Source organism: Zerene cesonia, chromosome 4, assembly GCF_012273895.1.
Source record: "Zerene cesonia ecotype Mississippi chromosome 4, Zerene_cesonia_1.1, whole genome shotgun sequence".
Lineage (NCBI taxonomy): Eukaryota > Metazoa > Arthropoda > Insecta > Lepidoptera > Pieridae > Zerene > Zerene cesonia.
This window is the reverse complement of record NC_052105.1, coordinates 1,283,744-1,302,873: the sequence shown is the minus strand read 5'-3', so window position 1 is coordinate 1,302,873 and position 19,130 is coordinate 1,283,744. Positions and strand designations below refer to the sequence as shown.

Sequence of the window (19,130 nt, the reverse complement as noted above, 5' to 3'; positions counted from 1 at the left end):
GTAATAAATGTTATTTGCAGTTAACAATTTTCTTTTTTCTTTATTACAATATTTATGGCAAGACTAGGTATAATACCAGCTGCGCCCCGCGGTTTCACCCGCGTAAGTCCGTATCCCGTAGCAATATCGAGATAGAAAGTTGCCTATATGTTATTCCAGTTGTCCAGCTGTCTACGTACCAAATTTCATTACAATCGGTTCAGGAGGTTTTGCATAAAAGAGCAACAAACATACACACATCCTTGCAAACTGTCGCATTTATAATATTAGTAGGATATAACAGACTAGCCGTAATCCGCGGCTTCACTCGCGTGGTACTCGGGTATCAAGTAGTATTAGCACATAATCCCGATTATAGTCTATCTTTGTACAAAATTTCATACAGTTACGACAAACTGTTGTCGCGTGAAAGAGTAAAAGTCATCCATACATCCATCCACACTTACCAATTTTCGCTTTATAATATTAGTAGGATGTAGACTTATAAATGAAGAAAATATTACTAAACATACAAATTTGATAACATTTATTTCATCATCATCATCATCAGCCCATATATGTTCACACTGCTGGGACACAGGCCTCCTATGAGGGTTTAGGCAGTAATCCCCCACGCTGGCCAAGTGCAGGTTGGCAGATGTCACATGTCGTCGAATATTTGATTCTCAGACATGCCGGTTTTTTCACGATGTTTTCCTTCACCGTTTCGAGCATTGGTGATGTTATCCACATGTGCAGATAAATTGAAAAGTATTTATTTCCTGCAAACTCGCCTGGTCTCGAACTCCGACCTACCGATTTTGAAGTCCGAGGTCCACACCATTGAGCCACCACTGCTTGATACGTTTATTTATTAGTGACTTATTTCAATGGGACCATCGTTACACTATTTCAAATAAAAAGACTATAAAATGTTAATAGTCTATGCAATTATTGCATTCAATAAATTTGCTACTAATTGCATCAAGGCGTAACTTATTTTTATTTTTTATAACGGTAAAGACTAGCAATTAACCTAACTAAACTTAGAGTGCGTTTTCTTTACCAAATATGAGTTATTACTAGAAAGTTAAAGTGCACTGTCAGTTCTAAATTACTTTTAAGTATTATGATGATTTAGCAGAAGCAAAAAATTGAAATTTAATACTGTTGATTGAATACCGTTATACAAATCTAATAGAACCTTCTTTGTTTTTCGGGATATTCAGGTATAGGACTGCAAAGAAATAACAAAAATAGGGTATTTTTTATAATGGGTTTACTTAGATACAGTTTTTGTTATATGACGCACGCAAGTGATGGTTTTCATATATTTTTTTATTGATCACTAGCGACCTGCTCCGGCGTTCGATATTCTATACTAATATTAGAAAGCTGAAGAGTTTGTTTGTTTTAACGCACTAATCTCAGGGACTACTTGTCCGATTTTAAAAATTCTTTTAGTGTTAGATAGCCCGTTTATTTAGGAAGGCTATATATGTACCGTGGTACACCCGTGGGTGAAGTCGGGGCGGACCGCTAGTACATGATATGTACATATACACCTTCCTCTTGAACACTCTATTTATAAAAAAAAAACCTTCAAAATCTGCGTAATGCGTTTGTTTCAAATATGAAGTGACACCTAATAATACTTGTTATTAAATTATTTGAGAAGTTTTGAAAGAATAGTAGTATAAAGCATTTCAATGCTATTAAACTAAAAATTAAAATTAAACTATTTGTTTAATTGAATTAATATTCAATTACGACCGATATGTATAATTTGCAATACGTCAAAAACAAGGTTGTATTATTCAATTTTGTGATTGTTACAATTATTGAAGATTGCGTTACGATACGATACAGTAACTACGCTTTCACAGGGCATTTGTGAAAAAACAGTCATTGAAACATGCGTTGTATGTGATTAAAATATAAAACTATGTTTTACTTATAAAAAAACTAATTTAATAGTACACCAGTGTTCGGGTTTGTTGTTTAATAAGTGTCTCAAAAAATATATGCCTATGCGAAATAATCATCATTAAATATTATTTATATATTATACTCGGTTACTAAGAAACTAGTTATTTGTTTTGTTATCCTTTTTAGTTGTGTTGTGCAATGTTTACGTAAACAGTGGTACTAGGAGAATTGATTTGAAAGGAGATATAGAATAAGGGCCAATAGGGATCACAACATAGCAAACAGTCTGTGTTAGATTTTGAAGTTTGAACTACATTGTGACTCAGGACTGGTTTCAGAGGTAATTAAAAAATTCTATTTACAAAATAAATAAAATTAATAATGGATAATAATAATTAAGTTTATTTCTTATCAATTTTTTGCTAAATTATAGGCAATTTAAATTTTCAACCGAGTCAATCCCGAACAGGGCCGGGACTAGCGGCTTGTCATAAATATGAAGATTTATTAATAACTAGCTGCGCCCCGAGGTTTCACTCGCGTAAGTCCGTATCCCGTAGGAATCACACACATCCTTACAAACTTTCGCATTTATAATATTAGTAGGAATAGTAGGATACTAGTAGGATTTTTCCTTTACATCTGTGACAAAACAAAAGGAAACAACAGTCAATACTTACTAGACATAAATTAGATATTTGTGGCTGTTTATTGTATACAAAATGCGCCAGGCGGTTTTTTTCTTTATTGTTTTACTCATATATTAATTATTCGAATGCGTAAGCTACATCGCTGCAATATCATCATCATACAGACATTCTCGTTTATATTTTAGTAGGATAATATAATTAATTGTTTGATAAAAATATAATCATTTATTTATATTCAAAAAATTCCTCATACTTTACCAAACGATATACAGAAGATGTTCCGCGAAATCGCATTCCGAGCGGAACTCGATCGCCACATTGTTCCCGAGTGCGAGGACCAGGCCCGCATACTATGTGGAGAGGATCCAGACAATCGGAAAAATGCGATCAAAGAACTGAGGGACATGATACTCGGTATGTAGTGGGGTTCCTTTTAGTTATCCGAACCTAGTACAAGTGACATTTTAAGGTCTTTTGCATATTTAGTTTGTTTGGGGCTGTGTGTGCTTTGTGTACTGAATGAAATCTTTTCTTCTTTACGTAAATTCATCAAATTATAATTAGCACATGAACTTTGAAATGATAACGAATAATTATTATATTAAATTAACACTCAAGTAAAGTATTTTTTGCTACTTTTGCTTTTGTACCAGCTATTCATCAAATAGGTGGCATTTATATTAAAATAAAATTATTTTGAATAACAGCATTTATTATTTATGAAATTTAAGGCAATAACAGACTATCTACATGTTGTATACGCATATTTTATTCTACACATTTCCTCTAACTTAATGCAATGTTTCAAATTCTATTGTTTTGTCATTTTACCCAAAGCCATAAGAACAAGCTTTTGTAATACAAAGACAAGGCACATTCTATATTTGTTTCAGAGAGAGGTGAATGTATCCCGCCTCGGTTGGACGATGCGTTCTTATTGAGATTTTTACGTGCCCGTCGTAGTATTCCCGCACGGGCTCATCGCTTGGTACGTTATGCTCGCCTGGTACATTGTAACTTTCGTTGTGTAATAATAGTGTAAGTACAAAACAGCATTACAACAACATACATACATACTTTACACGGCCATCCTTCGCATGTATGTATGTGTACTTTACGAATGAGTGAACTGTGAAAATTGTAAATATTATTGTTATGTTTTCAGTACATACATACAAAATAATTATAACTATAGAGTTAGTAATTCAAATTTACACGTAAAGTGAGTGAATGATGTTGTTGTATTCAAACAGTTTATTCCCATTACAACTGACTATTCAACGTTAGTCATAAGAAAACAAAATATGATTTATGTATATGTATATGAAAAAAAAAAAGCCACTGAGCCACCACTGGCTCAGTGGTGAGAACCTCGGACTTCAAAATCGATAAGTCGGGGTTCGAGACCGGGCGAGCGTGCAGGAAATAAATTGATTTTTCAATTTATCTGCGCATGTGGATAACATCACCACTGCTTTAACGGTGAAGGAAAACATCGTGAGGAAACCGGCATGTCCAAGAATTAAAAGTTCGACGACATATGACATCTGCCAACCCGCACTTGGCCAGTGTGGTGGATTATGGCCTGAACCCTCATAGGAGGCCTGTGTCCCAGCAGTGGGAATATATATGGGCTGATGATGATGATGATGATATGTATATGTAATGATTTATGTATGTGACTGTCTACAGCTGGTGCGTTACTGCAGGTTTCGAGAACAAAACCCTCGTTTATGGAAGGACGTATATTGGTACGGCTTGGCCCGACTCGGGAATATCTTCGAAGGCGTGTTGTATGACAGGCCGGACGTTGGACGACTTATCATTGGAAGATTGGGTAAATATTGTCATAAAAATATATTTACATAGACGGTTCTGGAGTAGAGCCAGTGGAGTAACGTCTCCAGGCGCCAGATTTTAAGCATAACGTAAAAATTAACACCTAGTCGTTTTCACGGTTATTAGTTGGTTACCATGTCGTTTGATTGAAGAATAAGCATTCCAATAATTTTGTTGATAAAAACAGAAAAGTGTAATCAAAGGTTATAAATATGGTTATTATTATTTTTGTATATCTATTTTGTTTCGGCTCTATTTACACTCAATGCGAGTTACGGTCGGCGCTGATCATAGATAAAAAAATAATAAATTATTTGTTATTATTACAAGTATAATGAATGATAATGTAGTGTTTTCAATTTGTGGTATCGGTCGATGATGTTGTTAATTGATTCTTGGTTTTAGACTGTTATATTGTGGTATAATATTTTGCCACCATAATATGACTACTAGTTCGAACGTTTTCAATTTTATACCTTACAAATCTAACTATCGCATTATCGCACTATTATAACAAATGTGAAAGTTTGTTTGTTTGAGGGTTTGTCCGTCAATCACGCTGAAAGTACTGAACGGATTTTGATGAAATTTGGTATACGAGTACAGACAGGGTATGCGCTGACTTGGGTGATAGGATACTTTTTATCCCGATTAAATGCTCCCTTGGGATAAACAGGATAGTCCTAATATCCGAGACGAGCGTCTTGTAATGTATATAAAATAAAAAGTTCTTGTAATATTATTCTATTTAAATTATCGCATACATTAGCTGCAGTTAATCGCCACTCAAGAGTAGGTCTGCGTAGTCAGATTATTTTCCCCTGACTAAATATCTCCTGCCAAATTCACTTTTACTTTCACCAAACAATCACTATTCGGTGTATTTTACAAAATGTATATATAATTATTAATCAAGGTTTTTAATATTATGTACTTATTTCCGCTACGACCCTGAACCTGCTAAATTATAAAAAAAATTGAATACTAGTAATGTACCAATATTTAACAAAACAATGGTTTTCGCAAAATACAGATACTCTGTAGTGTTAATATACATATTATATTACGAACACAATTTAAAGCATTACCAGTATTATTAGGAATCCTTTGACACGGATTTTGCAAACATCCACAATTTGGAATCTCAATTTGCATTAGTTTAAAACCAAACATACCAAATTATAAACACATGAACCCGATGTGAGGGCAAGGGCGCACGAAGACGCGTAATTGTTAACAATTATGTTATTTAGTTCATTTATTTAGCCAATGCTTAAAACCATATAAAAATTGATCGCGTGGATCTTCAAACGTTTTTTTGATATCCAAGATTTAAAGATCATTGACATTTCGTGAGCAATGAATGCTAACCAAACAAGAAACCTAAATCGTTATTTATTCATAGTTTCAATTAATAACTTGCTTAACTACTTAAACAATTTGAAAACTACGTTAAACAAAAAAATACTAAGTAACATTACAGTAAACACTTTATAACTTCGTTTTCGAAAGAATATTTTTTTCCATATTAGCACCGTTGTCATCATTCTTCATAAGTAACCAAATTACGTATCAGGTAAATGGGATCCCGATACCACATCAGCCGAGGAGCTGGTGAGCGGCATGCTCCTGCTGCTTGAAGTGGGGATCATGCAGCCGAAACTGCAGGTGCTGGGTGGGACCGCCCTGCTGGACTGTGATGGGATGACGCTGTACCACATGAGGCAGCTCACACCCACAGTAGCGGTACAGGCTATGAACGTGATGGGGGTAAAGTTGTTTTTTCATATAATACTGTTTATTAAGCTGAAACGAAAAGTCATTTCAATAAAACGTTTCCACGTCTAATATTTTTGACGAACAAGTAAGATAAAAAAATAATAATCAGTCATATTCACATTAAATGCTTTTTCTTATTTTAGACAAGTTACTTACAAAGATGAATATGGAAATAATAATTAATATTAATATGTAAGCTTGTTTGTTTGTTTATAGTGTTAAATTAATAGTGTTTGTTTATCTGAACACACTTTCAAGTTCTTTCCTTTTTTGCATCCAGGCTATCGCACGAGTATCGCCGTAAATTTTCAACTACTGACTTTTGATTTGATATGACTTTACACATGAACCGTAGTTAATATAATACTATAACTGAAGTTTTATTTTTGCCAGCACTGTGTACTTTCTATTTATAGAACAGTTAATGTAAAATATTTATACTTCACAGTACTCGTTTCCCCTACACCAGCGTGGCGTGCATGTCATCAATTGCTCCAGAATCATCGAGAAGCTATTTTACTTATTCAAACGTCTAGCTCCAGTTGACGCTATCTGGAAAAACGTCTATTTCCACGGATATGACAACAGTTCTTTGCACCGGTAATGCACTTGTGAACAGAATATTTGCAGCGCCTGTTAAAAAACACTTGCAAAATTATTTGAACGCGTTAACGTATTAAAATATACATAGGCGTTAGAAAATTGTTGCATATTGTGGTCATATTGAGGTAGAATTATCATAAAACTATGTAAATTATTTAAATTCATGCTAGTTTAGCTTTCTTTTCACCAACTGATCTCTGTACAAGTATAATTAATATAAAATACGGTACTAAAGTTTGAAGCACGTACTATCCAACTAATTAATACAGGTACGTTATCAAAGTGCATCTATTTATAAAACTATTAATGAATTGATTCCAGATATATAGATCCTGAATGTCTACCTAAACGATACGGCGGCTACAGAGAGGCTGTATCGCTAGGGGAATGGCTAACAGCTATCAAGCAATATAAGGACGATAACTTTGACAAGGATATGAGTAGCATCGGATATGGAGTGTAAACATTTCAATTTGTACCAGCTTATGCACTATGGATCAAAATAAGTCAAGCAGATTTTACAATTTTATAAAGAATGTAGGCGTATCGTCGTATTCTATAAAAATGTATTGAAGATATTGCGTACCTACTGTCATAGATAATATAATACAACAGATTAAATAAAACTATGTTTGACGTTATTGATTGTAACGATAATATTCTAATGTAAGTTACTTGTAAGTTAGGCGTATGTTCATTGTTCGTTGAAAATAAAAAAAATAATAGAAAAAACCCATCATATTCAGTTGTTTTCGCTTTATCGAATTGACGTAAAGCACGTAAACGTCGAGCACGCTTCGGCACGAATTGGGCCAGCTCGCACCGGGGAAGTACCACACCCCCACAGAAAACAGGCGTGAAATAATGGCATGCCACTGTGTTTCGTACGGTGAGTGGGGGAGCCGGAGGCCCATTTCCTTTTCCTCACCCATCCCAGTCCATTCCTTCTTTCCAGTCGTTAATCCTTTCCTTTTCCATTACCCCTTAAAAGCGGACAACACATTCGCAGAGGCTACCTCTGCGAATGTTCATGGGCGGTGGTGTTCGCTTACCATCAGGCGAACCACCAGCTCAGTTGCCCGCTATGACAAAAAAAAAATATATATATTATTCCACAAACATTTATTCCTTAACTATTCTGGAATAATATTTTTTTACTTTGAAATATACTCAATTCAAATTCATTTCATTAATGACCAAAATGCAGTCGTGAAATTGTAAGAATCTTGATAACTTGCTGATCTATGATTGATACGTGGTCATTTTTATTATGACCGGGCATACTACATCTATAAGACCACCGACTTCATCGAAGTATAAGATGACCGAGGCCAAATCTTTCAAGAGGTCAAATCTTTTTCTAAACGTTTCCAATGTCAAACGTAACCTATTAACAAAACCCTATTAAAACGTACCTAATCAATTACCTACGCAATGAAGTTATTCCTAACTCCCAAGTTAATTCTAAGCCTATAATCATAATGCGCGAGCATTATAGAAAACACCCGATAGTTATCTTAGGTCTATAATATATATTTATAACCATCCTTCACCCGACCGATGCTATTATAACTTCACTCAGTTCTTTTTTTTATAAACCTGTCCTTTAATGCCAGCAGGATCTTTAATATTAGGCTAAATATCAATATTATTTATAGAACCAACATTGAAGGGGAAATATAGTTCGGGCACCTACGCTTTTTTGTGTTTTTTCTACAATTTTTTTTACGGAAAAATGGAATTATAGTTGTGGGAGCCAAAAATGATAATACAATTACGCTTAATTATACGCAGTATTACGAGTACCAATGGGCACTTAAAATGAGGTGGCCCACCTGCCGCGTTGGTTGCTCTTCCATAAAAAAAGAAAAGTCGCACAAAAGCCTTCTTTATTTCGTCTAGAAGTGATGTATTTATTATAATATCGATATTAACAGAATTCATAATACAACATACGCTTCTATTGTTATGTACTTACTAATAATCTGTTGAATTGACTACCTTTCTCTACCATAAAAAGTTATTGCTTTGACATGACTGACAAGATAGTAAATTCTCGTTTTCCATACCAACAATAATTTAAATGTCGTGCACGCTGTTTCCGCGTTATATTCAACTTCTATCGGAACACGATTTGTCTTATATATATATGTATTATGTGTTTACGTAAGTTTTCAATTTCAATGGTGTTGTCCGCAGTAATTATGTATATTGTTCTGGAAATAAGACATAGTTCATGGTAAAAAACAGTTTATGCGAAAACACGCTGCGCCGAAGCAAACGTGTTTTGCTTGAGTACATGATAATTTTGTTTGCGTATACTTAAGTAGGTGTTTTATACGAGGATTGCAGTGTTTGGAATATCTCTGAATAACTTGGAAATAGCATTAAAATATTTTCGTTCAAATTACATTTAATGTATTGTACAATATTACATTCAATGTATTTTATAAAAAAGTATGAAAATAAGTGAGGGAAAAATAATTTGTAGCTACTCAGGATGATAAATATGCCTATCTCTGAAATAAGAAAAAAGTTATACGGCAAGAAAAATGAAACAATAGGTTAATTATAATTCTGCAAAAAGTGTGACTTATTGTTAATTTGTTGCTTATGTTTCCTGGAAACATTAAAAATATCTGTCTATAATAAATACGCATTTATTTGAAAAAGAATATCTCGACTATACATTGTAATATCCCTTCAATAAAAATGCGAACTGCGTGACTGAATATATTTTAAACTATTTTAAAAGAATTATCTACACTAATATTATAAAGAGGAATAATTTGTTCGTTAGTTTGTTTGTAATGGATAAACTCAATAACTACTGGACCGATTTTAAAAATTCTTTCACCATTAGAAAGCTGCAACTTCTCTGAGTGACATAGACTATATATGTACCCCGAGCAAAGCCGGGGCGAACAGCTAGCTTTGTATAAATTGAAACGTTAGTTTCCTTTCAAACGATTGAAATTTACCTCTAATTATTATTTTTAAAGTGTAGATTGATTTATATACTTTACATAGTAACTATTTAAGTGTAATTACGTATTAAAAATAAAAGTGTTTAAATTGAACAAATTCTATGCTCAAATTCAGTCAAGAATCAACTTTTCGAACTCTAAATAAACTGAGACTTAACGCTATTTCTCAAAAATATTCACACGACAAAATATCGTTGTAAATATCGGAAATATCATTGTTTGAATAAGTAACAGCGACCACTACAACTCCACTCGAATCGTTTTCCACACTGTTCCTCACATAGATTTATATTACATGAGTAAATCAAAGGTTCATTAGCACATTTGTGTGAAGTGCCTTTTCCTTTTGTATAGCTAATGGGTATTTAGTGGGTTCAATGTCCGTTATACGACTTAAAATTAGAAAGTACTCATATATAGGATTAAATGACCGATGTTAATAACTAGGTTTACGCCCGGCTTCGCCCGTGTAGTAAAAGGAAAGACGGTTCCGGTGCTTTTTCTCACATAATTCCCGTTCCTGGGAATAACTGTCCTATGCGGTTATGTATCAAATTTCATCCAAATCGGTCCAGTTTTTAATGAGATTAGCGCGTTCAAGCAAACAAACTAATCACTTAACAGTGCCGCTCTCTGTACTGGTCTAGTTCTTTAGGTGTGGTCTTCTCTATTTAGTTCTTCTTTAAAGATTTATGTATGTTAAAGTTTTATTAAAATTCATTCAACCATTTTAAGCGAATGTATAACAAACACCCATCCATCCATACTTACAAATTTTCAAGTTTATAATATTAGTAGGAGATTCAAACCGTTTCAAAGACCTGTTAAAAGTATTTAAAAGAATAAATAAAGAACTAAAAATGTCACTAAAAATTTAATGCAGTAAAATTATGATAAGGTATGGTGAAATTGTTTTTATTTTGATTAAATGAATTAAATACTACTTAGACATAAAATAAAATATTTTTGTATCACAAAACAATACTAATCGAGACTGTACTGTCTTCGCTTTTGTTTTTGCAAACGTCAGTTTAAAGTAGGTGTTACAAACCTTACATCGCAAGAAACTATCTGGTAACTTACTCTATGAACAAAAAAAATACATCCAAAGCAATACGCATAAATGTTTTGTTTTGTTTGTTGCGTCCGCGTCGCTTCGAGATAACGCATTCGTCTCGCGACTATCTGAGAAGTGAACGTGTTTTTAATTCCAATTTCAAACACAACCTCTTTTAATGAAACTGGTGATTTATAAAAAGAATAAAATACATTGTCAGTGGTTTGGCAGTTTGTGATGAATGACAGTGTTTTTGGCGGGAAGGCTGGATTTTTATAATGTAATTGGAGCTGAATACAAAGGTATGCTGAATAGTGTTTAGTCAATAGAGTCCGTTTGTTCCGTCCGTTCCGTCTTTGTAACTCGTGTGAATGACTCCGATGAGCGATACTATCACTTATATTTATAACAACCAGCTTTTATAGGTAAGTACTCATTATAAGAAGGTATAAATTAAAACAGCCTTTATACAATTTTAAATATAATCGTAAGCGTTTTCTACCCAGCAAACTTATTTTAATATAAAACTACTTACTTTATCGTCTATATATTGAAAGGGTATTTTTTCATATACTTAACAGTGAAACACAACAAATAACGAGATATACGTACTAAAAAATTGTAGAATTTTAAAAGAGTAACAGAAGCAGAGCAAAATAATTTTTTACTCCAGATATTACACCAGATAGAAATGTCGGTTATATCATTTAATTATAGAGGTAGTACCGTGGATAATTTGCATAAATACCCTTATGTAATATATAATCTAGTTTTCCGCTATATATTTTACCGGTTAATGGGTATTGTGGTATCATACATTTCCGTGTCTTCGTTCACGTGGAGTTAGTTTCAAAAGATGACACACGCGCAACCTTTGGAAGGAAAAAAATGTTTTGAAATATCATGCGAATGCTATTCTAACGTTTTAAATAGGTATATAGCACGATTTATATATTGCAATATGATTTAAACGTAGGTTTGTGCTATCAACAAGTTGTAACAAACACTTAGATGCGCGATACTTTTTTATTTTATACTCTGCTTTAACTTATATTTTCCAAAAAGCACTCTTTTTTCTATTTTTCCTCTTGTGATGTTCCATACTAGAAATTCTCTTCAACTAACCAACTAGCAGAGTGTAAAACTAGTTCAGTTCATTCAGTTCGTTTTATTCTAACGATGTAAGGTACTCTTTCAATTGGAATGAATACGTAATGTAATGTTTTTTTTTGCTATGTCACTTGCGTTCACTCAGTGATCATCGATTTTACCTCAATAGGTATATCGTTGGTTTGGAGAAAGTAAAAATATTCGATTTTTCGTTGTACAAATGATCTACTTTCCAAATTATATTCTTTCGTTGTCCGTTGTCATTAATAAATCTATTATATTTCCTGAGATAAAACGTCTTCATTCAATCATCGTAATTGGAATTTAAAGGCTGGCAAAACACCTGTAGTATATGTTATCTGTGGCACCTGTAAAACCATCAGTGTTAGGTACTTGTGTTTATGGGCGGTGGTGTCGCGGTGGTGGTTCTTCTCTGTCTCTTTGCTTGCCCTGCTAAAAAAAGATCCCTGTAAAATCATTATTATTCATTTAATGAGACAATACTCTGGTTCAAAGCTATATAGAAAGGTTTGAAAATTATGCAATAAAATGTTTAAATAGAAAAGCAAGGAAGAAAGTGATAATAATATCCTTTTCAAAAGTATGTATTTTAGGCATTCAATATATTAATTAAACAAATTTATATAGAATATACTGTACGATATTTTAGAAGACAATCACCATAAAGTCACTTGCATGGTTTGTGTATCTATGTTTTTTTCTATATCTATAAGTACAAATTAAATTTTATGCGATTAACAGTTCGTGCGAAGATACGTCCCGGTTAGGTCAACATTATAGAAACAAACACAACCAGGTCAGGCTAGGCTGTTTATACATACTTTATTTAATTATATGAGCTAGCGAAAACGACATTTTATTATTTTAGTTTTAAGATGCAAGATTACATTATGGATATAGCCTTGAAAACCTAGTTAATGCTTTATTTTGTTGTATGAATTTTAGTCGAATAACACATTAATATTTTTATAGAATATCCGCATTAACTTAAAATCTAAATAGGAAGAATAATGTGCTGTAATTGTTTTTATTGTAGTTCTCAATTCTCATGCATTACAATATTGTAATCACAAAATACAATGAAGAGTACATTACATACAACTAGTTCTAGACACGCAGGCTTAATTGTTTCTTGTACCTTCCATTCACTTGTGCTTTGAACATGCTTTGAGTATGAAATTTGCAAGCCTTGTGACAATACTCAAACTACTATTTGGAATATAATAAAAACATATATTATATTGACGATCCTCTTATAATCAAACGAAGAGCGGTATACGTTGAGCCGAAACTAATTTGAGGGAATTAGGCAATACATAGAAATAGAAATTATAGAGCAATATAAATTATACAAGACACAAAAAAATACAAGTAGAAAATACAAAAAATCTATACAAAACATATCTACTGATTTTAGTTGGCTATTTAAATAACCAGTCCGTTTACTTGGTAGAAATAGAAGCAGTATTGCCAAATATATCGATATTTCATTGGAATGCATGACAAAACCTCGGCTAATTTTATTTAGTAAATATTAATTTTTATATATATCTTTTATTGCAACACTCATAATAAAAGCAAAACTATATAGGGTCTATTTATCGCCTATAACACACCCCGCATACTAAATTTCATGAAAATGGTTGTAGCCGTTTCCGAGATTCAGAATCACTCGCTCTTAAAGTAACAGATTATTTAATTGAAAAAAACTCGAGACTGGTCAAGACGTTAGCCTTGGGAGTTCAACATTTCGAGATTAACAATATAATACGTATAACAAATTAAACCATTAGAGCTCTCTCAGATTTTACTCTGCATCATTATATCATCATATCTCATACTAACTGCGCCCCGTAGTTTCACCCGTGTAAATCTGCATCTCGTTGGAATATCGCAATAAAAAGTGTCCTATATGTTATTCTAGTTATCCAGCTATATACGTACCAAATTTCATTGCAATCGGTTCAGTAGATTTTGCGTGAAAGAGTAACAAACATACACATATCCTCACAAACTTTCGCATTTGTAATATTAGTAATTGTAATATTAGGATATTAAAAAGTTTTGTGGACATAAGAATCATTTACATAGCAAACAACAAATGAATTTCATTAAATCTGTGTGGAGTAATATTCTATTATTAGATATTAATGTGGTTAATTATCACTGCATCTCATATTATGTCGGTTTTGAATGTGTTACTTGATATAACCCAAATCTGCAATCTAGCACCAGTAAGGTTTCGGATTTGGTCCCACGACTCAAATTGAACGAGGTAAGGATAGAATAGTTTGGGTATAGATTTATATACAGTTTGCTATAATCCAAAAGCTTCATTGTCTAGGTAGCGAGCTTAATTGTCTCTGTGGAGGCTTTGAAACCAATTATATCCTTATCTTCTAACAACGACAATCTACATAGTTGAAAATAAGCACATGATATAGGTTGTACTGGCTTACTCTTATCAATTAGGGGTATGAAAAGATGTTGGCCTTAATTCTTAGATCTATCCGATATGCACATTTCATGAGACACGGTTCAGCCGTTTCGGAGGACTAACATTGTGACACGACAATTTTATATATAAAGAGATATACACATTTTCTTTTAGAAATTAAAAACTTTTTAACGGGTTTTAAACGCGATTTATTCATTATCCCACAGGAGATCGGCGTCAAATAGTAGTCACTGTGTTTCGTAAGGTGAATGGAGAGCCGGAGGCTCGTATGTTGTACTATTTTTCCTTCCCTTTCTCAATCCTTTCCTTTGTTGCCCTCATCAATCCTTTCTTCATCCCACCCCTTTTTTTTGTCATCAATCCACTTGCAGAGACGTATAAATAAATAAAGTATGCCCTCTGAAAATGTGGGCTGTGGTACCATCAGGCGACCCACCAGCTCCTTTGCCGACTAAAACGTAAAAAGAAAATGCTACTAGTCTAGTTTCAAATATACTAATACTAATCTAGTTTCAAGTATATTTTATAAGTCATAAGATTTCAAATATAGAAATCATAAACATAAATGCGATTTCCCAGCTTTGTGAGATTACTGCAATAATGACTTTGTTTAACGAGTTTTTAATAGCGACAGACGACTGTTGCATTTAGATTTGTTCCGATGTAGCTACGCAATCTTTGCTTTCTTGCCTCTTTCCATAAATTAATAATTGAATACCATGATCACACGCACATGCTTTTTAAGTTAACAATAATGTAAGAATGAAATATAAAAATAAGAAACTCATTTAAAAATATATATATGAACTTACATTTTCTTCTTATAAATTATAAATAAGCAAGAAGATTGCACCAATTGATTGTATATAAAAATAAATTTTCATCGATTAAGAATAAAACATGCATGTTTTAATATATTTTGCTAAATATTCTTTATCTATAATATTTAACGTTGTAAATCGATTGTCAGTCGTCAGACAAAACCCAGGTCAATGTCAGGCTTAGATAACCTTGCTCTGGCGCGTTTATGAAATCTCTAAGGAATTAGTTTTTAATTATTCATCAAAAATTCGAATTTCGAAGAGATTATATAAAGGTTCGCTTTAAATTTTTTACCCTTTTAACATGTTTATTGATTTGTTATAATTAAATGACGCATTACTCAAATCATATATTGTTCAAATAGGCAGAAATTCCATAAATGTTTGTACATTATGCCAATACTATATGTTACTTGTACATTTCCTATAATTTTTATCAAGTAGAATAAAGTTTAAATAAATATTTGAATGTATGAAAACAGTTTACACCAAAGGTCGCTCTTCCGTCTCACTATAAGAGAAAAATCATACCTTTAACGATCCAGTAATAATATACCTACTCAACAATTAAAAGAAAATTTCGTTCTTAAACATGGCGATGCAAAACGTAAAGGTATACTTTCTTGTAAATACTTTCTCTGTGGATGTACTCAGTAATAGTTGAGTGTCAAAAATACCGTTATATTCGTGCTTTGGCTATTTTCAACCTTATATCTATCGGGTTAAGATTCTTATTTATAATATAAACATCCTCTCATTGAACGATTTCTTAATTATATATGTCACCGTAAAATTGTAAACATCGTTACATTACAATATCACTGGCTAGATTCCCTCGATTTTTTAATCTATTGAATAATTGTGATCCGAAACTGTTCTTTATTAAATTCACTATTTTTCCGTTGATCTATCGATATAGATCCGCCCCGGCTCTGCCCTTGGTATATATATATAGCCTAATGTCATCCTCAATAAATGAGCTATCTAAAACTGAAAGAATTTTTCAAAACGAACCAGTAGTTCCTGAGATTAGCGCGTTCAAATAAACAACCTCTTCAGCTTTATAATATTAGTGTAAATGAGCATATTATCAAAGTACCAAATATTAGAGAAATGACATTTGATGTTTGTTTGTTGCTATTAATAAGATCAACCATTCTTCTTTTATTTTAATATTTATAACAGCTTTTATACATTTGAATATTTATAAGATTGCTGGCAGAACCTTCCTGGCTGTAGTAAACATTTTAAAGACGTTGAAAAAGCTGTAGAGCTGCTCATAAAAAATTTTGATTAAGTCTTATAAATTCATGGAGCGAAGCAATTGTAAAAATGCGCAATATTAAATTGCGTTGTGATCCTATAATAGCCCAAAAGTGATTAATTGTTGAAGTGACTGTTGAATAAACGAAATGTATGATAGATGAAAGTATAAACAGCACCTAAACACTCTCTTCTAGTGGATAGGAATAAGGAGTGCTATGGAAGTATGGACGTGTTGGCACGGTCGAGGTGATATATGGAAACGCCCCCGGTACTTATAGAGAGCAAAGTTACTATTAAGGATACTAGTTACTATTATATACCTATAATCAACATATTGTAAATAATATTATTAAAAATAGAAAAATAATAACACTGGTGATAAAGTTGGGGTCGTAAGCCTTAAAGTTAATACAGACCTAACATATTCTACATATATTAATTATTTTAAAACAAGTCAATAGTTTTTTTCCCACTTAGCACTTAATATATCCTAGCACTAATATAATAGACTGTGAAATCTAAATGTGAACAATAAAGTACTAGCTGTACTGAAGAAATACACACCCAACATTCCATTTAGAATTTATTCCTAATATATCTGGTTTAAAAAATGAAATAAAAAATAGCTTATATGATAGAATCTGTCTCTTCTCCCTTTCACTTGCTTTTATAGATTACTAGCAATTGCCTGCAGCTTCGCCCGCGCGGTTTTCATAAATGTTCATAATAGAAATTTCCTATTTTATCCTGTGGGGTAGAATTTATCAAAGTCCTTTCTTAGCGGATGCTTACGTCATAACATCTATCTGCATTCCAAATTCAGTCCTATCCGTCCAGTGATTTGGCTGTGTGTGGATAGATCACTATATCAGTCAGTCACCTTTGAGTTATATATTTATTTAGATATACGTAAGGAAATTATTTAATCCTGGCGATCCTAATCGGTATAATAAGAAAAATTGAAAAGTGGGTCAAAATCGTCCCCAAAGCTATTGGTTACATACGAGATACAAACATACATGTGAAGTTTAAATAAGCTAAGTCAAGTCGTTAATACAAGTATATTAAACAAGATTATCTTTACAATAATTACATACCTACTAAGGTTCTACATCTGAAAAGGGCATGACCGTCATATCAAAGTGTAAAAACTGTAATTAATGGTGATCACACACTAAGATTACAATTATTTCTAAGGAATCGCCGTCTTACCATATGAGGGCTGGAAAATTATATGTATATTACAAAGTTTTCTGTATATTTGTAATGCAAAAAGTTGTTACGCAATACTGACTTAGAGTAAATAACGATTTTATAATGAAAACGATATGATAATTAGAATTTTAGTTGTACCTAGAATGTTAGTTTATTTAGGTCTTAGCTTTATTCGATTCAATTCTAGAAATTAATGGTGTCGACTATTATATTGTCACAAACGGTATGTATTTTAATTAAGTACAAATTAATTTTACGAATAAAAAATTCGTTTCATGTTTAAAACTTGTCACAGTTAATAGGTCATCATTTTAGTCCATATTTACACCACTAAAAATGCTTACTCATTCCATAAGGCACAATAACGTTTACAGAAAATGCCGTTCATAGACATCGCATTCCAAGCTGAGATCAGCAGGTTTGAAGACTCGGAGTTCGAAGAGGTAGCTCGGAGGAACTGCGGAGAAGACCCCGACACGAGAAAGCAGGCTATTGAGGAGCTTAGAAGCATGATACTAGGTAATGTTAATGTTTGAGGTGAAAATGATTAATGAAAAATAGATTTTTAGGAAATTAAGTATGAGTTTTAATGGTTTTTTTTTCTTTTTTTTCGGATATGTTCATCTTATAAAAAAAAACAATATAGTACAAAAACATTTCATTTAGAAACAATCTAAAATAACTGCTATACTATTCAAACATATGAATTTAAAAAAAAAAACAAGATCCGAAACCTTCCTTTCTTCGCCTTTACACCTAAAATTGATAATATAGTTATGTGAATCAAAAGATTTAATTAGTTCATCGATTTCATTGTTGCTTAGGCCAATATAAAGTAGAAAGATAAATAAAAGTGATCTTCCTTTAGATATATATTCTTTTGAGAATATACCATACAATACATCTCTGCTTTACTTTCACATAGTTTTGACATTTCACAGATCGGTCTTCTTTTATATGTCTCCTGCCGGAACGAAATGGTTTTTGTTTTTGTTCATAGGGAATCGAACCCAGGACAAATATATAAATAGCTGTTAGGCGCAAATCCGCCCGCGCGGTTTTAATAAAATTTCGTGGTACAAACACTCATCCCCTATTTTATCCCCTTGGGGCTAGAATTTATGAAAATCCTTTCTTAAATAGATTTTGACATTTATATGTAACAGAACTACTTAATAAATAGTTTAAGCGTATGTGTGTTATTCGAACTACAGCCTATTTTATTCCTCCGTAGAGCGGGGCATATGTAACCCAAGACGTATGGACGATGCCTATTTACTACGGTTTCTACGATGTCGGCGTTTCATCCCCGCCCTGACACATAAATTGGTAAATAAAACCTTTTTAACACGCTTTTATTAGCTTCACTTGTATGTTTGTATGTATGTAACTCACACCCGTTTTTCTCCCACTTCC

General features: G+C 32.7%; 2 protein-coding genes across 8 annotated transcripts in view; both read left to right on the top strand.

Moving 5' to 3' along the window:
* The window catches only part of LOC119839557 (clavesin-1-like), a 13,194-nt gene extending 5,676 nt beyond the window's left edge, over positions 1-7,518 (top strand). Inside the window, exons 1-8 of one of the 6 annotated variants that reach the window (XM_038365900.1) lie at positions 1,841-1,971; positions 2,095-2,248; positions 2,831-2,972; positions 3,452-3,596; positions 4,268-4,395; positions 5,974-6,167; positions 6,625-6,776; positions 7,101-7,518. In XM_038365900.1, coding sequence (XP_038221828.1) covers positions 2,834-2,972; positions 3,452-3,596; positions 4,268-4,395; positions 5,974-6,167; positions 6,625-6,776; positions 7,101-7,242 — 900 coding nt within the window. In that variant the 5' untranslated portion in view covers positions 1,841-1,971; positions 2,095-2,248; positions 2,831-2,833 and the 3' untranslated portion in view covers positions 7,243-7,518. Of the gene's footprint in view, positions 1-1,840; positions 2,249-2,377; positions 2,450-2,830; positions 2,973-3,451; positions 3,597-4,250; positions 4,396-5,973; positions 6,168-6,624; positions 6,777-7,100 lie in introns of those variants that run through there. The other 5 variants (XM_038365899.1, XM_038365901.1, XM_038365898.1 and 2 more) reach the window with 5 other exon arrangements.
* The window catches only part of LOC119839559 (clavesin-2-like), a 16,723-nt gene continuing 4,718 nt past the window's right edge, over positions 7,126-19,130 (top strand). The window contains exons 1-3 of one of the 2 annotated variants that reach the window (XM_038365906.1): positions 7,126-7,260; positions 18,089-18,233; positions 18,949-19,043. In XM_038365906.1, coding sequence (XP_038221834.1) covers positions 18,092-18,233; positions 18,949-19,043 — 237 coding nt within the window. In that variant the 5' untranslated portion in view covers positions 7,126-7,260; positions 18,089-18,091. Of the gene's footprint in view, positions 7,261-10,926; positions 11,126-18,088; positions 18,234-18,948; positions 19,044-19,130 lie in introns of those variants that run through there. The other variant, XM_038365904.1, reaches the window with a different exon arrangement.